This window comes from Ursus arctos, unplaced genomic scaffold, assembly GCF_023065955.2.
Source record: "Ursus arctos isolate Adak ecotype North America unplaced genomic scaffold, UrsArc2.0 scaffold_5, whole genome shotgun sequence".
Taxonomy (NCBI): Eukaryota; Metazoa; Chordata; class Mammalia; order Carnivora; family Ursidae; genus Ursus; species Ursus arctos.
Window position 1 is genome coordinate 59,658,700 of NW_026623067.1, and position 26,333 is coordinate 59,685,032.

Here is a 26,333-nt window from a genome sequence, read left to right on the forward strand (position 1 = left end):
CTAGCATAGAGTAGGCCCTCAGTGAATATTTCTTGAGCTTTGGCAGGAGAGGCAGTCAGTTATAGTATCTGCCTAAAGCTAAGTGGCCAATTATCACTTACATGTACTAGTTAAAAAATTATCCCTGAAATTAAAAAAAAAAAAAAAAAAAAGATTGGGTAAGACACAGAGAGAGAAAACTGCCCAAGGTCAGAAGATACAAATTTGAACACAGCTGGGAACTGTGAATGGGAAACAAATAAATAAATAAATACAACTCTTTGTTGTATGAAAGGTCTTTTGCAATGGAGTGTCAGAAGCTTAAACAGTCACATACAATGCAGTACATATTATGCTAATGCTAAAGAGAGTACAGTGCAGTTATTGACTCCCAAGCATGTACTTGGGAGTCAGGTTTCAAAGTTCATAGTCCAGCTTTGCCACTTCCAGGCTGTGTGAACTTAGGCCAGTTACTTAATTTTTCTGTTTCTGTAAGCTTCATCATTTGTAAAATGCAGATTCTTCATGCCTTCCTTATAGAACTGTTATGAGAATTAATATAAGTAATATTAATGTTAATAATAATTAATATAAATAAAGCACTCAGGAAAGTGGCTGATACACAGAGTTACTGAAGTATTTGTTATTATTCTCATTTTCATTGTTGTTATAACTCCCTGTCTTAAAGCATGACCATGACCACAAAAAGAGGGAAAAAATGAAGTTTTATATATATGTATATACACATACATAATATGTAAAAACATATATATATATACATATACATATATATATATATATATACACACACATTTACATAAGTATATGCTTAGGGTAATGTGGATTAAGATGACAATATGGGCCATCCATTACTTTAAAAGAGTTTCTTAAAATTTTACTTTTATAAGCTCCTTGCTCTGCTAGTAGACCCACAAGAAGACACATAGATTCCCTTGACCCCATCCCCCCAATTCCCCTTCTATCTTGTGTCCTTACCAAATTTTGTGATTTATCATTAGGTACAAATTACTAGTTAAGTGCAATAAAGATTCTTTTGAAAATAATTTTGGGACCCATATAGTTATTTTATGTACATAAAACCAGACAATTAAAGTTTCTTTATTGCTTGCTTTTGAACACATATACTCATTGAAATTCTCAATTAAGTAGAGTTTGGGAATGAAAGTTTCCAAATCTTGGTCTAAAGCCTTTTATGGAAACAACTTCATAATCTTTATTTGGATTTATATTAGTATGTATTTGTGTAAACTATAACTTCTAATTATGAAATATCTGGCCCTTTAGGCTTCTAGGGACATTAAAAGTGTGACAAAATTTCTAGGCTGTCAGTACTTACAGATTTTTCTTCCCTTATTCCTTCGTTCCCTCATTCCTTCCTTCCCTCCTTCTCTTCTTCTCCACGCCACCCCCTTTCTTCTTCTTCCTCTTCTACTTCTTCCACTTTTTCTTATTCTTTTGTCTTTCTCCTTCCTTTTGATAAGACTCAGAATATCGCAATCATTGGTTAGTTCACCACAGTCGTCTTCACTAAAAACTGTTTCCTTCCATTATAGTTAAGTCAACAAATTTTTTTTTAAAGATTTTATTTATTTATTTGACAGTGATAGAGACAGCCGGTGAAAGAGGGAACACAAGCAGGGGGAGTGGGAGAGGAAGAAGCAGGCTCCCAGGGGAGGAGCCTGATGCGGGGCTGGATCCCAGGACCCCGGGATCACGCCCTGAGCTGAAGGCAGATGCTTAATGACTGAGCCACCCAGGCGCCCCAAGTCAACAAATTTTTAATGACCATCTATTCTGTGAAGGGATGTAAGGTTCATAAAGGCAGTGTCCATCATGTTTGTCACTGTATCTCCAATGCCAACTATGGTGTATTGCAAATAAGGGACAACCCAAAAGTGTTAGGTAAAGAGATGTGAGTAAAGGTCCTCTACTGAAGTGGTGAAATACAGAAGAATCAGCATAAGCTTTAGATGTGGACTCAAATCCCAGTTTTCCTAATTATTATCAAGTGATCTGTAGCAAGTTGCTTAACTTTTTTATGTAAGTGGAGATAATATCTGTTTTATAAGGATTATAAAAACTTAGGAAGGTGATAGTTCACTAAAACTCCTACTGAGTGTATAGTATGTTCCAGGGACTGTGTTTCAAAATATAGGGCTTTCAAAATTCGGTGGATTATAATTACTGTTCTTTCTTTCTTTCTTTCTTTCTTTCTTTCTTTCTTTCTTTCTTTCCTTTCTTTTTTTTTTTAAGATTTTATTTGTTTGTTTGTTTGTTTATTTATTTATTGAGAGAGAGAGAGAACAAACAGGGGGAGTGGCAAAGGGAGAGGGAGAAACAGGCTCCCAGCTGAGCAGGGAGCTGGGGGCAGGGGGGAGGGGGCTCAATCCCAGGACCCAGAGATTATGATCTGAGCCAAACGTAGATGCTTAACTGACTGAACCACCCAGGCACCCCTATAATTCCTATTCTTAAGAAATTTCCACATAATAATATAAGACAAGTCACAGAATATTATGGAAATATGAATGTTCAAAGTAGGGAAGAATGACATGTGTTTGAGGGAATCAAGAAAGGAGATGGCATATGAAATGGTCCTTAAAGTAGTTAGAATTTCAACAATTAAAATGGGTAGGCATGTCCCGATGAAGCAAAGATAACATTAGCAGAGAGGTAGAAAGGTTCTGAGTGTGACTGAAAAAAAGGCCAGTTACTCTTAGCTGAAATGGAAGGTTGATACAGTAAGTAATGAGAGATACATAAGAAATGTGGGGTGGGAACATATTGTTGGTGTCAGGTTCTTGAATCCAATAGACAATGAGCAATTCCAGGGGGCAGGCCTATGGAATAACAGGATCCTAAGGTGGAAGTGCCCAGGAGTGGAGAGACCTGATACAAGAGGTTATTGCACTATTTCGTCTAAGAAATAATAAAGGCCTGCAGCGAGGGGAGGGCAGAGAGAATGCAGAAGACGCTCCCCACAGAAGCACTGTGCTGAGGGGCCCCAGTGACTGGAACTATTTATACAGATGGGTAAGTCGCAGGAAGGTGTCGTTTTAGATTTTGAATGTGGGTCGGCTTTGAGGTTTGGGTTGCACCTCGCTGCCACCCTCTCTTTTTTCAGGTTCACCTCTTCTCTCCAGCTCCCTCTCTCTCCACTAAGTAACCGGGCTTTCTACCCCCAACCTGACCCTGCGTTTATCGTCACCCCACAGTCTGCTTCCCACTGGTGCTTCCCATAGTACTCTCGCAGACAGGATGGCCACAGGTCAGGTCCTGGCCTGTAGGACACTCCACCCGCCAGATCCCCTATCGCCTTCGCCTGAGCAGCTTCCATGCTTGCGCCCCCACGGCCCTTGGACCAATAGGCAGGCCCTAGTTCTGGGACTCGACTGGCTATTGGTTGGCCGAGCCATGGTGAGAGATGGTGCGGTGCCCGTTCTCCGCAGCAGCAAGAGCTGTGGGAGGTTGTTAAGGCGACCGTTCGTGACGTAGACCCGTGAGGCCGAGCAGCGCCCAGATGATTGGTTAGACGATCGGACGATCCTCTCTCATTGGTCGTAGGCTCAGCCGGCTCCGAGTGTGCGTATGTCGAAGGTTCCTTCCGCTTCGCGTCTCCGTTGACTGGAGACAGGCGGAGCGCAGGCGCCCCGGTTCGGCGGCCTCTAGTGAGATCCGGAGGTGAGGCGGGCGGTGGCAGCGAAGGGGGGCTGGGGCGGCGGGGAGCGGGACAGTGGTGGGTGGAAGCGGGATTAGGGCCGGGTTGATGGTGGTTCTCGGGCTCCGCCTGGCCCTGAGAAGGGGCAGCCGGCAGCTCCTGCGGACCTGGCGGGAGGTGCAGTGGCGGCTTTGCGGGTGTGGTGGCCAGGTCCAGCGGAGACTGTAAGGAGACGTCCTTGAGGCGCGGCCGGCCGAGTGGCGGCCCGCACCAATGCTGGGGGAGCCCGGCGGCCAGGCTGGGCCTGAGGGGCGGGTGGCGGGCAGGTTTCTTTGGCTGCCGTGGTCACCGTCGGTGGACCGGCGGGGCGTAGCCGCGGTCGCCCGCCCAGTCCGAAGTAGTCTGTGTAGGCTGGTAGTCACGATCATCGGGGCGGAAATGGTGCCAGGTCGCGTGACCTCGGAAGCCCCTGGATTCGAGAAATGTTGAGAGTGCGTGTGTGTGAGGTGCTGGGCCCGCAGCTAGCAGAGAGGCTATCAGGTGCAGGCGTTCACGCCCAGGCGCTGCTGTTCGGTCAGCATCTTTCTTTAAAGTGATGGGGCAAGATTTCCATAAATTGCTGCTGACTGACACAGAGCCAAGAAAGAACCGTGGGCGTGCAGAGAAGTGCCGGGTCAGGAGAGACGAGTTGAGAGGATGCGGAGCCCAATGTAGGGACTTGCCCAAGGACTTAAAGAATTTTTCTTCTTCTTCTACTTCTCTACCCAACCCCCTTCTCCCTCCTCATTTTTCTTTTTTTTTTTTTTTGTAAGGGGCTTTAGTCTTGGTGCTGAGGTAGTTGAGCCCAGATCTTGTGTGTTTTCCGGAGTTATTTGGTTTGGGTTAGGGAAGACGTACCTTGGAGGTTCAAGTATAGAATAGTCAGTTTCTGCGGTAGGAGAAGGCAGGTGACTCCATCTTAAATGGTCGTCTGAAATACTTCATAGCTTGGTTGAGGACATGCCGCCTTAGAGTTGGTCCTGAAAAGTCATAGGAAACATTTGTTTCTGGCTATACTAAATAATCATGCATAATTTCATCATCTTAATGCGGAGAATGTATTTTTTTGCTCATGAATATATTTTACTCTCCATGCATTGAGGGACAGTTTCTGATTTAGAGGTAGTCTGGCAAAGGCCTGGAGCGTACTATGGGACCGACTGGTTTTTGAGGGCCTGCTTTGTTGGGTCTTTCCAGGATTTGTGATAAACTTGGTAGTAAGGACAAATGGGATTTAGTAACATGAAGTTTAAAAAAATGTGCAAAGATTAATCATTAACATATGAGGCTCATGTGTAGCATGAGCCTTTCAGGATGAAGTGTGTAATGTGCTCACACGTGCTCTTTTTATTCTTGTATAATCTACTTTTTATTTTTTATTTATTTATATTCATTTATTTTAAAGATTTTATTTATTTATGTGACAGAGAGGCAACGAGAGGTGAACACAAGCAGGGGGAGAGGGAGAAGCAGGCTTCCTGCTGAGCAGGGAGCCCGTTGTGGGGCTCAGTCCCAGGATCCTGGGATCATGCCCTGAGCCAAAGGCAGACACTTAACGACTGAGCCCCCAGGCGCCCCTATAATCTACTTTTTAAACCATGGGTGGATAAGTGCTTATATATCAATATCTATTTAGGTTGACCCATATGAAATTGCAGGTATTTGAAATTTGACTTTTTTTTTTTTACTTACAAAAGTTGCAGTTTCCTATGGTTCCACTTAACACTTGTCTTTGTCAAAGAACTTTGGATCTCAGTCTTAGTAAGTGAATAAAGAGAGATGTGACTTAAAAAATAAAGATGTGAATTACTCACAAGTGTGTAATAGAATGGGGTGTAGAATCAGGTTTCCTCATTTGCAGTGTAAGATTTTTTTCCCCCTAGGATACTAGGTTGAGCAACAGAATGCTAGATCCTGTTGGAACTAAAAATGATTCAGTGTAAGACATGGTTCTTTTCTTCAAAGAGTCAAAATGTACACAGCAATTAATTTGAGATCTGTGTAAGGTAGTGTATAATCAAATGCTAGGATGTATAGTGCAGGAGGAGTGCAGGGTGGGAGGAAAGAGAGAGAGAGATGGGTGCCAAAGCATCCTTTTCTGCAATTGGCTGTGGTAGGTGGTTTCTATAACATACTGGATTGGAGTTTGAGGATTCCATTGAATTTAAATCATCTTTTCTTTTGAAGAATCTGTGAAATGTTTTTGGCATATTTCAGTGTGCATAAGTAAGGCATACATTGCCTGTTTAGCTTGATTTTTTTTTTTTCAAAGTAAAACGTTTTTACTGCAGCATGGCCTACATAGTGTCCATTGAATTTGCATGAGCTGTCCCATAGCCTACTTACGCCACTTGCAACTGCTGATGAAGGTGGAAGACTGGATTCTTTCTCGTTTAAATACTTGGCATAGTCACAGGGAAATGGGCAGGGTGCCCTTGAGAAATGAGATGGTGTACAATTATGGTTATTTTTGACACACCTTGTATGTTCTTTGACTAATTTTTTATTTCTGAATAGGTGAGCTTCTCTGTGTTTGGGGCTGATTCACAGAATCATCTATAATTTTTTTCTGAATGTTGCAAAGATGAGTTTATACCTAGGAAAGAAATGTCCCAGAATTGACAATGCTACCATGAAATCTTTTAAAGGGACAACATAATGTGCCTAATAAATAATTATGGGTTAATGATGCTAAACCAATTTGTGATCAAATTGGGGTGCCTTCCTGCTAGCAGCTGAGATTTTAATTGAACTGAATTAACTTTTTAATAGTGAAGAATACATTGACTTAATAGGGAATAATCTAAGTTGAGAGTTACTTGGTGGGGAGAGAGTGTTAGAAATCGTTTTAACCTAGTGTTGATATGTATTTTTAGTTGATTCATTTTCTGGAACATTGATGCTAGTTGATCCTTTAGACCAGTTTGTAGGGTTTTGTTTTTTGTTTTTAAATATAAGAAGGATGTTATGTGTTAGAAAACTGTCCTGAAAATCTAGGCTCTTATGAGGCTTTTGGTTGTAATGAAGTAGGATTCAGATCTAAGATACGATTAACACTTTCCAAAGCTCTAAGTCCAAGTCCCTGCTCATTTAATAGAAACTATTTTTGTTATTGTTCATTTTTAAAAAATTAATTAATTAATTAATTGTTTTTTTAAAAAGATTTTATTTATTTATTTATTTGACAGAGAGACAGCCAGTGAGAGAGGGAACACAGCAGGGGGGAGTGTGAGAGGAAGAAGCAGGTTCCTAGTGGAGGAGCCTGATGTGGGGCTCGATCCCAGAACGCCGGGATCATGCCCTGAGCCGAAGGCAGACGCTTAAGGACTGCGCCACCCAGGCGCCCCTATTGTTCCTTTTTTAAAACAGTGTATACAGTGTAGCCTCTCTTCCCTACCCCATTTCCCTTTAATATGTTCCCTGAATGCTCTAACGGGGGTGGGGGGCAGTGCTAGCAGGTGGGCAGTTATATTTATATCTTGTTGGCTTAAAGTCATTTTTAGGGCTATTTCAAGATTGGTCAATAAAATACATGCTACTGTAGTTTATGAGTTTATTTTTAATTAAGCAGGTTTTTATTGAGCAACTGCTGTGTGTGGGTGCAAGGTTCTGGAGGATAAAATGAACAAGACTCAGGGAGGAAGGTTGAAAAAGCATGAATAAACACAGCAGATGCATGCCACATTTATAGAACTTAGTGATTGCCAGCCTTTTAAAATTGAGACCCACAGTAAGTAATGCATGTTATGTTGGAACTATACACACTCATATACTTAAGAAATAATACCTACCCGTACTGTATTCTTACCTACAGCTATTTTTTTCTATTCTATTTTATTAAACAATGTTTGTTCTGACTCACAAATTGATTTCATGATTGAATTGATCCAGTGAAAGGTTGTCACCTGCAGTGGGAAAGCCAGCTGTCCAATGGGGGCCTGGTGCAGCTGAAGTGGGGGGGAGCATCGTGTGACCCAGTGGGGGATGATGTTCAGGAATTGCTTTGGTTCCTAAAAGCTACTCTTAATTTTCTTTCCCCTAACCCTTTAGATAGAGTAATTAACTTTCTTTTTCTTCATTTGTTGCCTTTAAATTTTCTGTCTTAAACAAATGAGTCATTTTCTTAGTTATTACCACGAGCACGAGATTCATTTGAATTCTTGCCAGTGTGTCAGTCAGTAGCCTTAATTTGAAATAGATTTTTATGGGTAGTTAAATATGCTTTATTGTAAACATTAATTTTAGTTTAAGAAGGCTTACAAGTTCCTGTGTTAGAGACCAGTGACTCTATCAGTTTTTTTTTTTTTTAATCAGAATATCAAAATTACTGTAATTTAGCCAACAGACATGGGGAAGTTTAGGCATGGTAGTCATTTGATCAGAATTACCTGTATGTTCTCCAGGGGCGTCTGAGTGGCTCAGTTGGTTAAGTTTTTGACTCTTGATTTTAGCTCAGGGTCATGAAATTGAGCCTTATGTCAGGCTCTGTGCTCGGTGGGGAGTCTGCTTGGGATTGTCTCTCTCTCTCTCTTTCCCCCTCTGCCCCTGTCCCTCTGTGTGCTCTCTCTCTTTTTTTTTCTCTCTCTCTCTCAAATAATCTTAAAAAAAAAAACTACCTGTATGTTCTGTTGGGAATTTTTGAATGTCATAGACATTGGCCAGCCATCCTCTTCCTCCAGTACTGTTGTGGCATTTTATTAGCTGTAAAATTTGGAAAAGACTTTTTTCTCTGGTGACAGCAAGGGTATTAAGTTTTATTAAACATCATTTTGCTGGTAACATTATGCCATATGTTGGATGGGTTGGAAAAGCACAGTGGGCCCCTGCCTTTGAGGAGGACACTCAACAAGTAGATTGTTTGATGTTTGCCTTTTGCATAACCAGAATGTGGAGAATGCAGCGGGTGCTTATGGGCATTTTATACCAGGGTAATTAGAAAACAAATCTGAATAGTTGCTTCTCACCCCCCCCCTTTATTGCTTTCCTCCTTGGCTCAGATAATATCATAGGCTGAAATATTTATTTGGTTTCATCATAAATGCTTGAATTCATACAACTCGTAAGAAATAGCTAGTTTTAAGTTGGTTGGTAGTGACTACTAGAGGATTTAGGTTTTGTGAGTAAAAAATATCAGAGTCTTCTTATTTTAATTTTATAATTATTTTCTAGAACTAATAAAGAACACTATCAAATAGTGTTATTCATATGTATAAGACACCGTGCCTACAAAAGCAGTGTTTACAGTGCAAAATCTTAAAATCTTTTCCTAAAAATACAGTGAGCTGTGTACTTAGCTTAATACTCCTCACACTTGATATTCCTTTCAGGACCCAAGAATTCTGTAGCTACAATGTTGTCAAGACTTTTCCGAATGCACGGCCTTTTTGTGGCCTCTCATCCCTGGGAAGTCATAGTGGGGACAGTGACACTGACCATCTGTATGATGTCCATGAACATGTTTACTGGTAACGATAAGATCTGTGGTTGGAATTATGAGTGTCCGAAGTTTGAAGAGGTTTGTGAAATTAATTTGATATTGACTAAATTACATTTTCAGTTTCTGAAGATTCCTCTTAGTGACCATATAATCAGAAAAGTTACAAGTAAAATCTTTATCTTAGTATTCATGAACTTACCTCAAATTTCTATTTACTTATGTAGTTTGGAAATACACTTTTGCCTTTTCTGCATAAAATGAGAGTAATCGACTTTACTTGAGAAAATAATAGCTTTAAAAGTGACTAACAGAAAAATGATTGGCTTTAAACAGTGGGTTGTTTAAAAATTGGATTTAATTTTTGAGTTGCATGTTTAGTATTTTTATTTGACTTGTGTTGTGCCTATATTTATATTATGGTAATATACAAACTAATGATGCATACAAAATAAAAATTCTTACTTTTAGTTGCTTATTTTAAAAGGTAAAGCTATTGGGATTTTTTTCCCTGTCTCTTCCAATAGGATGTGTTAAGCAGTGACATTATAATTCTGACAATAACACGATGCATAGCAATCCTGTATATTTACTTCCAGTTCCAGAATTTACGTCAACTTGGATCAAAATATATTTTGGGTAATGATTTTATACATTTAGCTTCTTTGTGCTATCAAATTTTTGATTTGCTTTGTGAATACATAATTTTGTTTGTTCAAATCATGTATATGGAAATGTATATATTGCTTAAAGTGCACTGTGCACTCATTTAGTAGTTTCCCTATTGGGAGTAAATATTCTGATATTTGAGACATTAATAATCTGGAGAAAATAATATGTCTTTCAGAATATTATATGGGACTGTATGTTACTATTTTTGTAATAAAGGATGATTTTTTTCCATTTGAATTTTGTCATTTTAGGTATTGCTGGCCTCTTCACAATTTTCTCTAGTTTTGTGTTCAGTACAGTTGTCATTCATTTCTTAGATAAAGAATTGACAGGCTTGAAGTAAGTATTTAAAACATAAATACACATTTTTTTCAAGATATATTAAGAACTGTTCTCCAAGTTATAAAGTGTTAGAATATATACATTTCAAAAAGTTTATGGGAAATATGAGGAAAATTTTCATGCTGTCATTTAGCTAATGTTAATAGCTGTTAACATTTTGGTATATATCCTTTCCTACTTTTTTTTACACTTAAACAAAAATTCTGAGATCATTTAACTTCTTTATGCCTTTATAACTTCTTTATGGCTAATAATAGTTTATCGACATCTTTGCATGTCTGTATTGCTAAACTAAATTATTTATGTTGGTTGTCTAGTATTCCCCTGAATGAATATATTGCAGTTCATTTACTTAATCCTCTAGGTTTGGATTGTTAGGTTATTTAATTTCCTCTATTAATAATACTGTGAAGAATGTCAGTGTGGCTAAACTTGTGTTCATATTCATTCTTAGGATATATTCCCGGGAGTGAGATAGTGGCTGTGTAAGTTTTTAGGGTTTTTGAGTGCCCTTATTGCCAACCGTCTCTTCAGAAAGCGTGTTAATAGTTTACCCTTCCACAAATAGTGATTAAATGTTAAAAAATTATATATGTTCTACTTTTTCCCCCATGTTCATTCAAGGATATATTTTTTACTTAGGATGATATTTTGCTATAAAATTATCAAAAAGTATTTCTGTGTAAATACATTTACATTTAGAAATATTTTGAGCAATGCATATATTTAGCTTTCATGATGTCAAAGGGGAGTGAGTGTAAGGTGTACCTTTTGGGCTGCAAAAAGAATCATACAGTGTGTGAAGCAGTTGTTTTATTTTAGAAAGCATTTTTAAGCCACATTTTTTCCTGTTAAATGTACCTGATCATCTTGATTTTTTTTTTCCAGTGAAGCTTTGCCCTTTTTCCTACTTTTGATTGACCTTTCCAGAGCAAGTGCTCTAGCAAAGTTTGCCCTCAGTTCCAACTCACAGGTAAGTATTATTTTAAAGACATGAATGTTAATAGTATTCCTTTTTTTTCAGTTTGTTTACATTAATAGAAAGCATTAATAGTCTCTTCATAGTTTGAGATTCAGGAATTGCCCACAGTTTTAAGTTTAATTTTCAAGTCTTAAGACTGGTTTTTCTAGGTGCCCCAGGAACTGTCCCATTTACCTAACAACTTAATTATAATTCCATAGCTTCTGGAATTTGGAATCTTCCCCATTTTCCTATTTGAAGGTTTTAGGAATTAAGGTAGTAAGACTTTTGGAGAAGTAAGGGTATATACCTATTGAAACCTATCAGAGAACAGGACAGGATGTAGTAGAAGAGAGTTTCGGGGTAGATTTATTTCTAAACCTTTAGCATTAACCCTAGCATTATTTTCCATCTAAAGTTTTATCTTGGTGATCATTAGTCACTTTAAATAAACTAACATTTTTAATAATCTTGCAGCGGAGTACCTGAGTATAAAATAGCGTGCAGCTCTGCCTTGATTACGTATTTGATGAATGTCTCGACCACTTGAGCATGTTGACGAAAATATGGTTTAGGTTACATAATGTTCACAAGGTCTCAAAAAATTTGCAACTAAAACTGTCAGTGGTAGCCAAATATAAAACATTGTAGTATTTCATTATGTGGTATTTAAATGGCAGGATTGATGCACCGCCTCAGAGGAATCTTCCCAAGTAGCATCTCATTCAGTGGAAAGGGAAAGCAGGACACTGTACATGACCTTTTTCTTAGTCCGTTGCATCTGGAATGCCTGTTAGTGGTATTATATTGTCTCTTTTACTGTTTGTATAGCAAATTAGATTTTAGTAGAGGCCCTAGGATGCTCTCTAAAATGTTTGAAAGTTGTTTTGTACCTTACCCTTATTGATACGTTTGGTCTGTGTTTTAGGATGAAGTGCGGGAAAACATCGCTCGTGGAATGGCAATTTTAGGTCCAACATTCACCCTTGACGCTCTTGTAGAATGTCTGGTGATTGGAGTTGGTACCATGTCAGGTTTGTAAGCAATTTTTAATATATTTTAAAATAAGTTTGTAGATGAAGGGAAAAAAGAACATCTTAGATTGCATTGGTTATTCTTAAATTCTGACTTTAAAAGTCTGACATTACTCTTAAAAGGTTTTAATTGAATGAGCATGTGGGTTTATCTGACCTTATGTCTGTCTGCTTTAGTGAAAACTTAGTAGCAGGTGACTGATTAATTTTTCACTAATGCCACCTTCTCTTTCTATGCTCGACTCTTCTCATGATTTTGTAGTGTTTGTGTTTGTTTTTTTGTTTAGTTTTTAACCAAGATTGTGTTCCAAGGTTCCTCTGGAAAGCACCTTCCAGCTCCTGGTGTTGCCCAGACTAAATTAGTGACTTGGTTCCTTGTGTTTTAATTGTCATGTAGGAGACAGTGAAGAGTCAGGAGTGGGCCAGATCTATATCAGATCCACCTAATAGGCTGGTAGGGAAGATTTAATCAGATGGTACAGTACATCTTAGCAAGTACCTAGCATTAGTCTCAACACATGTTTCTTAATCCTTAACTGGATAGTAGAGAGTTAGATGCTAAATATCAAACATAGGACTCCATGATATAGGACAAAAATTGTGGCCTGGCATGGAAATTTGCCAGATTGAATATATCATGCTGTTGTTAAGGTTTCCTAATCATTAAGACTAGACTTTATGGCTTTCTCAGGGAGCTACCCTTTGTAACTACAGTTCTAGGCTATTCCTTGGGAGGCCTGGGTGGCTTAGTCGGTTAAGTGTCTGCCTTCGGCTTAGGTCATGATCCCAGCATTCTGGAATCGAGTCCTGCTTCCCCCTCTGCCTGCCACTGCCCCTGCTTGTGCTCTCTCTCTCTCTCTGACAAATAAGTAAAATCTTTTTAAAAAAATGAACATTCCCTAAAATCTACTTTTGAGGTATAGTTTTGAGTTTTGATAAAGATACAGTTATTAAACTACCACACAATCAAGAAAAATGTTTTTGATTGTGTGAAAACATACCTGTGTGATTTTATTCAAATAAAGGTGAAGGTGAAGAAGATGAGCCAGGAACTGGTAGTAGGCCATCAAACCAAGGATTATTCACTTGAAACTGATGTGGAAAGTAGGGTGATGAATTTTGACATGCTGGGTCAGAGAAGTAGACAAAGGACATGATGACATTTATAATTAGAAAAGCCAGTTAGGAGACATATACACCTATACAGAAATGCTATAATTAGAGATTTGGCTTAGGGTAGAAAAGGACAGGTTTAACGCATATTAATGAGGAAGTAACCCTTTGGAAATCCACTAAAAAAGAAAAAAGTTTAACTTCTTGGAAGTATATAGATTGGTGCTCTTTGTGTAGTAGCAGAGTGGCACAGAGAGACTGTTCTGAGATGGAGTAAGGAAGAATGCCTGGGGCATATGGCAACAGCAGTAGTTACTGTTGTGCAGAGGGAAACAGCTGATAATTTAGTGGTAAAGGCATTGGTCAAGTATTGTTTCTGTGGTCTCAAGTTAGAAAAGATTACATTTAGCTACTATGTAAAGTATAGGTTGTTCATAATGTTTTTATTGTTATAGTTGTATATTCTTTTGAATCTCCACATTTCAGAGTAATTGCTGTAAATTTTTTTTTGAAGTATAGTTGACACAATGCTGTAGAATTTTAAGAAAAATACAATGTGTTTTCGTTTTATTAGTCAAATGATCTATAATAAGTCAAAAATAAAATATACCATTGAGTTTCTTTTATTCTAGTTAGCAGTTTTGTAAGACGAGGGAATAACTTTATTTACATTTCAAAACATTTTTATATTTAATATGAGTGACATCAGAAATTGGTTTTATACTCAAGTTTATTTGTAATGTTGAGGGAATAGGATTTGGTAATCAAAGGTCTTTTTGAGCTCTAAAATTCTGTTACCGTCTATTTGAGAAGATTACCAAGTGATACCTTAAACATTTTGCAGTGTAATGTTCGTTAATTTTGAATCTTGAGTTGCCTTTGTACATTATTTTAATTTCCCAAACAGATCGGTGAAATTAACCAAAATTATAAGAACATAAATAGATACAATAGAGAGTATACTGAAATTAGAGTTCAGTAGTACACATAACATCTTATTATGGTACTGTATCAGGAATGGCATAGATGGTAGTAAGTTTTACTTTAATAAAAAAAGTCTCTGCTCCACAGGTGAATTGCTTTTCTGGTAAAGAGTGGATTTGGGTCTTAACTGTGGGAGGTTTGCACATTAGTGTAGCCTGGCCTTGTTATTCTTATTTCAAAACAGAGTACTACCATTTCATAAAGGGGATTATCAGATGTGTATTTAAGTTCAGCAACCGTGCTTGGCATTGTGACAGATTTGAGACATGAGAGAAGACAAGTTCTCTTTCCTTGAGGGAGCTATTCCTGCTGTGCTCTAAGGCTTGGCATCACCTCGGAGTTCCTCCTCCTCCTTCGCATAGATAGCAAAGGGCTTCATCTACTCATATTTTCTTGTATTTGTCTGTTTAGAGGAAAAGTCCCTGTGGTGTATGCCCTATCAAAAATACCAGTACTTTACTAATTATACATTTAATTTTTCTCCAACCAGGGGTGCGTCAACTTGAAATTATGTGCTGCTTCGGCTGCATGTCAGTTCTGGCCAACTACTTCGTGTTCATGACTTTCTTCCCAGCTTGCGTTTCCTTGGTTTTAGAGGTAAGAGCAGTTCTTATTGATGGCATTAGTAGAAGAGTAATGTTTCTCATCACATCTGTTCACATAAATAAAATCAGTACCTTCTAATGTAACACTGGTTTGCTTCGTAGCTTTCTCGGGAAAGCCGCGAGGGTCGTCCAATTTGGCAACTGAGCCATTTTGCTCGAGTTTTAGAAGAAGAAGAAAATAAACCAAATCCTGTTACTCAGAGAGTTAAGATGATTATGGTAATTACACAGTTTTCTTCTCCCTTTAGTATCTTTAGTTCCAGTGTCATATTTTGCTTTTTGACTTTTTTCTTTCCTTCCTGTTGTCTTTCTACAATTGTTGTCTCTTTCATCGATGTTTCTCTTCCTTTTTTTTTTCTTGTTTTTCATTTCTTTGAGGCTTCTCATCTCTCTCCCCTAAACAGATTTTTCAAGTTCCTCCACTTTACCTTTGAAAACCTGTTCTTTGCAGGTTTTCAGCAGTTCACTGGCCCACTGCTTTAGTCACAGAGCAAACATGGGGCTGTCTTTTCATGCTAAGGGGAGGCCATGGGACATAGTATCTGGTTATCCAGATGTTAAGGATGAGAAGTTTAGGTGCCATTGATATGCAGAGGATACATAATTTATAACATTTTATTTCAGTCTCTAGGCTTGGTCCTTGTTCATGCCCATAGTCGCTGGATAGCTGATCCTTCTCCTCAAAACAGTACGGCGGAAAATTCTAAGGTTTCTTTAGGATTGGATGAAAATGTGTCCAAGAGAATTGAACCAAGTGTTTCCCTCTGGCAGTTTTACCTCTCTAAGTAAGTTTTACCTGAGACCTGCTTTGTTGTGTATTAACAATAGCACCCTGTGGTACTAAAAGTTAGATTATGGCTTTTTTTATTTCTGAGTAATAACATTTTAATTTGCTTTCTTTTATTTAGAATGATCAGCATGGATATTGAGCAAGTTATTACCCTAAGTTTAGCTCTCCTCCTGGCTGTCAAGTACATCTTCTTTGAACAAGCTGAGACAGAATCTACACTCTCATTAAAAAACCCTATTACATCTCCTGTAGTGACTCCCAAAAAAGTCCCAGATGATTGTTGTAGACGTGAACCTATACTGGCCAGAAATAGCCAGAAAGTCCATGCAGCGGAGGAGGAGACAAGGATAAACAGAGAAAGAAAAGGTGATTTCTTGTTCTCTTTACTTTCTACTCTTCCAATACTGATTTGTCAAGAAATTGAGTTCATTTTAAAACTTATGTTCACATCCTTCCCACCGTCTTCTAGGACTGGGCTCGGGGTCTCCAGGGTGTGGCAGGGGCGAAAGAAAAAACAAAACAAAACGTATGTTCGCAGTTGTGAGATTTCTTTTGATCTCTTGAACAGTTGAGGTCATAAAACCCTTAGTGGCAGAAACTGACACCCCAAACAGAGCTACATTCGTGGTTGGTAATTCCTCCTTGCTTGATGCTTCGCTGGAACTAGAGACACAGGAACCTGAAATTGAACTTCCCATGGAGCCTCGACCTAATGAAGAATGTCTACAGATACTTGGGAATGCAGAGGTGAGGAAAATAAAATTAACTCAAGCTTTGTATCTTTCTTAAGAAAAGGAGCTCTTTATTTAATTAGAGGAAGGGCAGAAGTTATAGCTCCTGAGTTCCTACGAGTTCTGGGCGCTGTGTTGTGTGGTTTATAGGTAGTGGCCTTATCTATTTATTTCCCACAACCTTGTGAGATAGTCGGAATTATCTCCATTTTTCAGGTAAGAAAGAGAAAGCTGAGGCTCCAGGAGGCTTAAGTATTTCCCAAAGTAATACTTTTAGGAAATGGAAAAGCTGGGATCAGGAGTCCAGGATTTACTGACTCAAGGTCAATGCTCTTTGTATTTTATTAGTGTTTGCCAGAGAGATAAGCCACTACTCTGTTCTCCTGAGTTTTGGGGCCTAGAAGGCTTAACTCAAAAATGAGCTTCAAAGACGGAAGAGGTTTTTTTTGTTTGTTTGTTTTTGGTTTGCTTTTAAAGTAAGCTTGATGCTCACGAGGAAGCTTATTTTCCTTTCTGACATGTGAATGGGTGTTCTGCCTACATGACCATGAGTCCATTCATGCTTTAGTGTGAATATTGTGTTCCATCTGTATCTGCCTAATCTGGTTCATTCTTAATTTATGTGCACATGAGTGAGAGTCGCATCAGGTTTTTCTTTCACTTTCCCTCGTTCCTATTAACATGTGTATCGATATTTGAACTGTCTTGCTATATACAGGGTTAACAAAATTTAGAGGATGGGATTCAGAATTTTAATTGTGAATTTTTTTTTCTGCAAACTTCACCTGCAAAATTTAGTGTTTTGGATTTACATTTGTTAAGTGTCATTTTTATAAGGAATTTGCTTTCATTTCGATATTCTTATTTCCATTCAAATCATCTCCTTTAGAACTCCAAAAGTTCTTTGGGTTCTCCTCTACTGAGAGATTGTTTGTATTAAATGGTTTATTTGTTATGAAGAATATGAAATGCACTTCTTCAATTTTTTTGTCATCCCCTTCCCACCAATCCCTCCCATTTTTTTCTTTCATTTCTTTAGAAAGGTGCAAAATTCCTTAGTGATGCTGAGATCATCCAATTAGTCAATGCTAAGCACATCCCAGCTTACAAATTGGAAACTCTGATGGAAACCCACGAACGAGGTGTATCTATTCGCCGACAGTTACTTTCCAGAAAACTTCCAGAGCCTTCTTCTCTCCAGTATCTACCGTATAGGGACTATAATTACTCCTTGGTATGTTGTTTTCTTGGTTTGGGAAAGTTTGCTTTGAAGCTTTTATTCTTGTAGCTTTACTCTTAAGCTTTTTAGTATTTTTTTGACTAGTCTTTTATATGTACACAGTGTTATAAGACATTTTTTAAAATCATTTTAGTGTAATTTTGTATTCTGCTTATGATTATAGGTCCTAGAAATTAAAAATATTTTTCCTGTTGTTTATAGTTGTTACTCAGTGATTTTAGTATTTTTAAATACTTCTTTTTTTTTTTTTAAGGCATTTAATTAATTAATTAATCTGTTAGAGAGAGAGTGTGTGTGTTTGTGAGCACAAGCAGGGGGAGCGGCAGGCAGAGGGAGAAGCAGGCTCCCCGCTGAAGGAGCCCGATGCGGAAGTCGATCGCAGGACCCTGGGATCATGACCCGAGCCGAAGGCTTAACTGACTGAGCCACCCAGGCATTCCAGTACTTTTTAAATAGTTTACTTCTAAAGAGACAGTAAAAGGGGCGCCTGGGTGGCTCAGTTGGTTGAGCATCCCAACTCTTGGTTTCAGCTCAGGTGGTGATCTCAGCGTCATGAGATCAAGCCCCGTGTTGGCCTCGGTGCTCAGCAGGGAGTCTGCTTGAGATTCTCTCACCCTCTGCCCCTCCCCGGCTTGTGCATGCCCCTACCCCCAAAGAAATAAAATCTTTAAAAAAAAGAATAAATAAAAGATTTTGTTGACAAATTAACTAAAGGTTTAAGTTTGAAGAAAATTATTAACGGCAAGGGCTGTGTATTTGCGATATAGATTTTCACCTGGTGCCTGACTTTACCTTTTAGGTGATGGGAGCTTGTTGTGAGAATGTTATTGGATATATGCCCATCCCTGTTGGAGTGGCAGGACCTCTGTGCTTGGATGGAAAAGAATTTCAGGTTCCGATGGCAACAACAGAAGGTTGTCTCGTGGCCAGCACTAATCGAGGCTGCCGAGCAATAGGTGTAAGTTGGCATTTATATATTTGCCTGTTCTAAGATAGGCCCTTAGGCCAGGCAATGAGAAGAGACTTGGAGACAATCAAGGACACCTTTTGCAACAAGCAGAAGTGTTTGCAGGATTAACATGTGCTTCTGTAACATCCCCTGTGTAGCTTGGTGGAGGCGCCAGCAGTCGAATCCTCGCGGATGGGATGACTCGTGGCCCAGTGGTGCGTCTTCCCCGTGCTTGTGACTCCGCGGAAGTGAAGGCCTGGCTTGAAACACCTGAAGGGTTCACAGTGATGAAGGATGCTTTTGACAGTACCAGCAGGTACGTGTGGGGATTTGTATATGCATTCATGTTTATTTCAGAGCCAGTGTCATCTTACGTGGTCGCTAAATGTAACTGTTAACATACTGCCTGCTTCAGGTGACATAACAAAATATTAACTTTAAGTCCATTTATTCAAAATGAGTAATATTTATGCTTGGTTTGGGGGATGTGGGTGGGGACATAATGTTGATCCAAATGCATACCTCCATAGGAGTAAATAGAAAAGAACGGTGGGAGCTAGTAAGTTTCTGTGTTGGTTTTATAAAACTCACTCTGATTAGACTGTTACTTTGTCCTAGAAGAGTGTTGACTTAGAATTGCCCTAAGGAGGAATTGCCTGAAAGAAAGATTTTCCAAGCAGGATAGAAGTAAATATTTGTATAGTAGATTTACTTTGAATACAGAAAATTAAATTTATAAAGAAGCATAATTAGTACAAACGATAGTCCCATTTTATTTTATTTTTTTAGAGAGAGTGCGCGTATGAGTGGAGGGAGGGGCAGAGGGAGGAGAGAGAGAATCTCAAGCAGGCTCCACAATGCATGGAGCCTGACATGGTGGGGCTCGATCCCATGACCCTGAGATCGTGACCCAACTGAAATCAAAAGTTAACTGACTGAGCCATCCAGGCACCCCATCGATAGCTCCATTTTAGTTTAAGCTCATATGTTTATTTATTTATTTATTTTGGACTTTTAAAGTTGGTCTGTGATGATGGCTGTCTGCTGCAGCCCTCTCCTCTTGTGGCATATAAGAATGAAGTGGTTGAATTCGTATTCTAACGTAATGTTTAGCTAAAGAAGAAAATACATTTAGTAAGTAATCTCCATGAGCATTCTCTTACATGTAAAATAAATCAGCTGAACTAGATTTTTAAGATAACTTCCATCTTCTCAACAAAATAACAAAATAAAAAATCTTTGGTTTTGTTTACAGATTTGCACGTCTACAGAAACTTCATATGAGTATGGCTGGTCGCAATCTTTATATTCGTTTCCAGTCCAGGTCAGGTGATGCCATGGGGATGAACATGATTTCAAAGGTGAGCCTGAATAGACTGTAAATAGAACTTGCAAGACTGATTATCCCAGGGGAGGGGAACTGGGTGTTAGGGAGATGAGAGTGGGGAGCAGACCTGATGTTTATGTCCTTAATTTTTGAATTTTATGTCATGTATATATAGTACTTACTCAAAGGGTTAATTGATTGAAAGATTTTTATTGAAAGCTAAATATTGATTCATATAACTCATCAGGCATTTCTTGACTAGTATTTATATTTGATATGTTTAGTTTCGATTTGGCATTATACGTGTTTTGGGTCTACTCAGAAAGGCTGGGAAGAATCTTGGTTAGTGCTTCTTAATTTTGTCCTATGACCCTTGAAAGCTCACCTCTTCTAGAGACCTCAAGACTTGTATGTAAGAGGCCAAGTTCATGTATATAATCCATTTATTTTAATTATTTCCTTAGAAGAAGATTGTGTATAGCTTACATTTTATTCTACTGATATTTGTTATTTACAAATATTCACAAATGTGAATATTAACACATTCACAAATGTGTTAAAATCAATTAGGTTAGTAAAATTCATTTTGTGGTTTACCTGTATATGAGGACTGTTCTGAAAGAGAAAGAGGATAGTGACTAAATAGGTAGGTTTTAAAAGTTGTTTAAAAATAAACAGTTCAGGGGCGCCTGGGTGGCTCAGTCATTAAGCGTCTGCCTTCGGCTCAGGGCGTGATCCCAGAGTCCTGGGATCGAGCCCCACATCGGGCTCCCTGCTCCACTGGGAGCCTGCTTCTTCCTCTCCCACTCCCCCTGCTTGTGTTCTCTCTCTGTCAAATAAATAAATAAAATCTTAAAAAAAAAAAAAAATTAAAAAAAATAAACAGTTCAATGGTTCCTCAAAAAATTAAGAAGAGAATTATGATCCAGCAATTTTACTTCTGGGTATTTACCCAAAAGAATTGAAAAGAGGGTTTCAGAGACTTTTTTGTACAGCCATGTTCATGGCAGCATTATTCACAATAGCCTAAAGGTAGAAGCAACCCAAGTGTTCATGGACAGATGAACGGATAAATAAAATGTGGTGTGTACCTATAATGGGCTATAATTAAACCTTAAAAATATAGGAAATTCTCACATATGCTAAATGAACCTTGAGGATCACTTGCTAAGTTAAATAATCTGGTTAACAGAAAAGACAAATACTATGCAAGTTCATATTTATGAGGTACCTAGATTAGTTAAACTCATAGAGACAGGAAGTGGAAGGATGGTTACCAGGGGTTGACGAGAAAGGAAATAGGGAGTTGCTGTTTAATGGGATTGAAGTTTCAGTTTTGTAAGATGAAAAGAGTTCCGGAGATGGGCTGTACCACAGTGTGAATGTACTTAACACTACTTACCTGTACACTTAAAAATAGTTAAGATGGTAAATTCTATGTCACATGTGTTCTGTTTATTTTTTAATTGCCAGTATGTTTTCATTTATTGAGGTACGTGTTGTTAGTTGAATTAATTTCACTTAATTGGAAGTCTTGTTTACATTTTTGTAAGGTAAATCCCAATGACTTTCATTTACAACAGGATTTACTTTTATGTCTGACTTCTCTTTACTGACTTGGTAACTTGGGCTCTTGGGTTGAGTTACTCTCAGTGACAAGATTATTATATTCTGAGTATTTTTAAATTCATTTTTAAATTAAACTTTAAAAAATTTTTTATTTAAATTCAATTTAGTTAGTATATACTGTATTATTAGTTTCAGGGGTAGAATTTAGTGATTCATCAGTTGCATATACCACCCAGTGCTCATTACATCAAGTCGCCTCCTTAATGCCCATCACCCAATTATCCCTTTTCCCCCACCCACCTCTCCTCCAGCAACCCTTAGTTTGTTTCCTAGAGTTCAGCATCTCTTATGGTTTGCCTCCCTCTCTGTTTTCATCTTATTTTATTTTTCCTTCCCTTCCCCTATGTTCAGCTGCTTTGTTTCTTAAATTCCACGAGTGATGTCATACGATATTTGTCTTTCTCTGATTGACTTATCTCGCTTAGCATAATACCCTCTAGTTCCATTCATGTTGTTGCAAATAGCAAGATTTCATTCTTTTTGATGGCTGAGTAATAGTCCATTGTGTGTGTGTGTGTGTGTGTGTGTGTGTGTGTGTGTGTACACACTATACATATATGGTATGTGTGTGCGTGTATATATACCACCTCTTCTTTGTTCATCTGTGGATGGATATCTGGGCTCTTTCCATACTTTGGCTGTTGTGGACATTGCTGCTATAAACATTGGGGTAAAGGTGCCCCTTTTAATCATTGTGTTTGTATCTTTTGGATAAATACCAGTATTGGAGTTGCTGGGTCATAGGGTAGCTCTATTTTTAACTTTTTGAGGAACCTCCATACTCAGAGTGCCTGCACAAGTTTGCATTCCCACCAAGAGTGTAGGAGGGATCCCCTTTCTCCACATCTTCGCCAGCATCTGTCGTTTCCTGAGTCGTTCATTTTACTCGTTCTGACTGATACGATGTGGTATCTCATTGTGGTTTTGACTTGTATTTCCCTAATGCCAAGTGATGTTGAACATTTTTTCATGTGTCTGTTGGCCATTTGTAGGTCTTTGGAGAAATGTCTGTTCATGTCTTCTGCCCATTTCTTGACTGGCTTTTTTGGTTTTTTTGGGTGTTGAGTTTGATAAGTTCTTTATAGATTTTGGATAGTAGCCCTTTATCTGATAAGACATTTGCAAATAACTTCTCCCATTTTAATATTCTCATTTACATCCCTGTTCATCAGTGACTACAAAGAACTTTGTTTTCATTCCCAGAAAGAAACAGTAGGAGTCTATACCTGACTGAGAAATTCACCACTGTGATGGCTAATAACTGCTGTTATCTTATGCTCACTTTCTTTGAAGTATATTTATTGCACTTAGAAATATTATAGTTACTGTACTTATTAATGTATTATTGGATACAAATAAAGCCTCTGATCTCTAAGTAACTTTGTGCATTTTAATTTTGTTGTATTGTTGACAGGGCACAGAGAAGGCACTTTCAAAACTTCATGAGTATTTCCCTGAAATGCAGATTCTAGCAGTTAGTGGTAACTACTGTACTGACAAGAAACCTGCTGCTATAAATTGGATAGAGGGAAGAGGGAAGTCAGTGGTTTGTGAAGCTGTCATTCCAGCCAAGGTTGTCAGAGAAGTGAGTGATTGGATGATTATTTTCTTCTGTTATTCTTTAGGGTTAAAGATTAGGGAAAGGAATATTAACGTTTTAAATAAAATTTAATATATGGGCATGTTTTATGTTAGAGATGACTGTTGTATCCTATCTTGCTCATCTGTGTGTGGCATTCACATGAACAGACTTGACTGTACTCCTTATTGGGGACAAGGCTTCAGTGGGGCCAGATCTAAACTCTCTTGCTTTACCGAGAGTTAGATCTGGGTGGCATGCCCTGAATCTTCCAGGGGAACATGTAAAATGTGCACAACTCTGTTTGCTAGGTATTAAAGACTACTACGGAAGCTATGATTGAGGTCAACATTAATAAGAATCTGGTGGGCTCTGCCATGGCCGGGAGTATTGGAGGCTACAATGCCCATGCGGCGAATATAGTAACTGCCATCTACATCGCCTGCGGACAGGTGAGGGCTCCAGCCTCCACTTCTGTTTTGTACTTCTAAGGAAGAGAAGTTTTATACTTTACTTTTTATTTTTTACAGGATGCAGCACAAAATGTTGGTAGTTCAAACTGTATTACTTTAATGGAAGCAAGTGGTCCCACAAATGAAGATTTGTATATCAGTTGCACCATGCCATCTATAGAAATCGGAACTGTGGGTGGTGGGACCAACCTGCTCCCTCAGCAAGCCTGTTTGCAGGTATGACACCATAGCCCCAAAGTCGGCTGACCTCAAGCCTAGTTCTGACGTGCTGGCATTCTGTTTCTGCCTGACATCACTTCTCACTCACCTGTATTTTAGCTGGGCCTTTCATTCTTTTGCTTCTCACCAGCCTAACCTAGTGTGTCCAAGGAAGCATGTTGAGGCGAATGCTTAGTAAATTGAGAAAGTAGATTAAGATAGCAAGTGAATGTTCGTCTACTTTTAGTGAGTGCCCTGCAAACCAGGTTGTGGATGTTCTGTTCACTGTGGTATATATTATTTTCAGTACTGGCTGTCAGATCTTGGAAACTGAGTACTTCCACTGGAGTCTGGTTCTGTTCTGATGCCATTATAGTTGCCCTTCTTTCAGCTGGTAGAGAAGGAAGTTGTTGCCATGACCCTAAGGGTGAGTCCTGCTATGTCTGTCCCTGGCTGCAGATGCTCGGTGTTCAAGGAGCATGCAAAGACAATCCTGGGGAAAATGCCCGGCAGCTTGCCAGGATCGTGTGCGGTACAGTAATGGCTGGGGAACTGTCGCTGATGGCAGCGTTGGCCGCCGGACATCTTGTCAAAAGTCACATGATTCACAACAGGTAAGACTTCAAGATCTATTTAACATGTTTTCCCTATACTTCAGACGTGCAGTACAAAAACCTACTATGCAGATACAGTAGTTCTAACTTAAAGTTCTACGTTCTTGATATTTTGTATATCTTTGTCTTTCTCTGCCATAGGTCAAAGATAAATTTACAAGACCTCCAAGGAACTTGCACTAAGAAGGCTGCTTGAATAGCCTGACGGCTCTGAACTGAAACATGGGCATTGGGTTCTAAAGGACTAACATAAAATCTGTGAATTAAAAAGCTCAATGCGGTGTTATGTTGAGGATGAATAGACATGATCTGTGAGACGACTGCTTGGTGGTTGGCTCTTTCAGAATGGTCGGAGATCCTCCTTTCCATGCAGATTTCTCAGATCTAAAAATAGCACAGTACTTTACATGCTATGCTCTCTGGAAAGACGTCAACGTGAATGCCATGCTTTAAACATCACAGATGGTAATCTACAGCTCACTTCTGAAAGAGAATACAAGCTGGAAAAAAGTGTTTTCTTTTGACGAAATCCATGGAGTTCGTGGTGATCAGTGTGAGATTGACCCTGCTCTCCATCCTCCCTTCCCCTCTGGTTGAAAATGGATTTTTAAATTATACTGTAGCTGACAAACTGATTTCATAGTTAATTTATTAAGTCTGGGTTATAGAATTTTAAGAGATAAGAGCTAAGTTTATTTTTTTGTAAACTAATACTTCATTTGGTGCTGGACTATTTTGATTTCTTTTTGGGGTAGCCATTGTGATTCTTCAAAAGGGGATCTCCTTTCTTCAAGGGAAGAATTACTCTTATTCCCAAACTACTGAATGATGTGCTAAGCAGTGCTAAATCGTTCTCTGTCAGGAAAACAAATCACTGCATTAATCTCTGCAGGCTACTTGGTCAGAGAGGAGTTTTGTCTAAGTGTGTTTGTCTAAATTGCTAAAACCAATCTCTCTAGTGTAAGGCTTTAAGGAACAGAGTTTTGCGTTCTTTGTTAAAGATACAAGAGCTCTTAATACTGCTTAGACAAAGGTGGCTCTCTTCATCAAGAACATACAAGTCTGTGACCTCTCAGAGCTCAGAAGGTGGAAAACACAGGTTTGAAAGAAAAATACCATTTCTCTAAGCCAACTCTAATGACTTAAAAGACAAATTTAGCAGAAAAATCTAGGTGGTTTTTTGTAAAGAACTGTATCAAATCTGTATATGTTGTAATAAAGCTTCTTCTGCTAGGAGTTTATTGACAGTGTTCAAGAAATAAATAAAAATCAATTTGTATACTGATAAAAATTTCTAAGCTTGGGCCAGAGAAGATAGTATTCTTTAGGTTGTCCACGAAACCCTGGCTTGCTCATCGAGCCCAGTAAAAGGGAAATCAGCTTTCAGAGCCAGTGAAGGTGCCACGTGAATGGCCCTGGAGGAGTGTGCTTCGTTCCTGTGGCCAGGAGGTTGGTGACTGAAACATTCACACAGGGCTCTTTGATAGACCCGTAAAAGCTCTTAGCTTCCTCAGGGGGTCAGCAGAGTTGTTGAATCTTAATCTTTTTTTTTTAAATGTACAAGTTTTGTATAAATAATAAAGAACTCATTATTTTATATTACATCTAATGCTTCAAGTGTTGGTCTTGGAGAGAGAAGATGGACTCTGAAGAACATTCCAGTAATGCCGTGGCAGCATGGAGAGCCTCTGAGTGATTGTGTCTGCAGTACTGTTGTGGAAGATTGACCTTTGCTCTTGTATGTAAAGTTTAAATTGCTTCTGTTGTGACTTCTAGCCAGTGACTTCTTATTTATCTGAACTTTTCATGGAAGTGGCAGTGAAAAGTGTGAGTCTTCATTCTGGTGACTGTAACCAATATCATCTTGCTACATTGATGTTTTGTACAATTACTAAATTGTATACATTTTGTTATACTTTTTGCCCGGTTCCAGTAAATTATGAAAAGGAAGTTAATGCTGA

General features: G+C 38.7%; 1 protein-coding gene across 2 annotated transcripts; it reads left to right on the top strand.

Annotated features, from left to right (window-relative positions):
• The first annotated feature begins 3,562 nt into the window (after positions 1-3,562).
• Positions 3,563-26,333, top strand: HMGCR (3-hydroxy-3-methylglutaryl-CoA reductase). Of its 2 annotated transcripts, none has more exons than XM_026498775.4 (20): positions 3,563-3,681; positions 9,025-9,212; positions 9,659-9,770; positions 10,055-10,142; positions 11,034-11,118; positions 12,035-12,140; positions 14,728-14,834; positions 14,945-15,061; positions 15,467-15,627; positions 15,751-15,998; positions 16,201-16,379; positions 17,403-17,597; positions 18,403-18,561; positions 18,711-18,868; positions 19,808-19,913; positions 22,923-23,093; positions 23,399-23,539; positions 23,618-23,776; positions 24,218-24,372; positions 24,514-26,333. In XM_026498775.4, the coding sequence occupies exons 2-20, from the start codon at positions 9,048-9,050 to the stop codon at positions 24,566-24,568; spliced, it is 2,667 nt and encodes an 888-aa protein (XP_026354560.1). In that variant the 5' UTR covers positions 3,563-3,681; positions 9,025-9,047; the 3' UTR covers positions 24,569-26,333. The 2 variants fall into 2 exon arrangements, with proteins under 2 accessions (XP_026354560.1, XP_057163320.1); XM_057307337.1 differs by lacking the exon at positions 3,563-3,681 and adding an exon at positions 7,249-7,427.

Coding starts and splice junctions, on each gene's coding strand:
- HMGCR (XM_057307337.1), top strand. CDS start 7,370: ATGCATGCCACATTTATAGAACTTAGTGATTGCCAGCCTTTTAAAATT. Junction 16,380..17,402: donor AGATACTTGGGAATGCAGAG/GTGAGGAAAATA, acceptor TCATTTCTTTAG/AAAGGTGCAAAATTCCTTAG. Junction 18,869..19,807: donor GCTTTTGACAGTACCAGCAG/GTACGTGTGGGG, acceptor TTTTGTTTACAG/ATTTGCACGTCTACAGAAAC.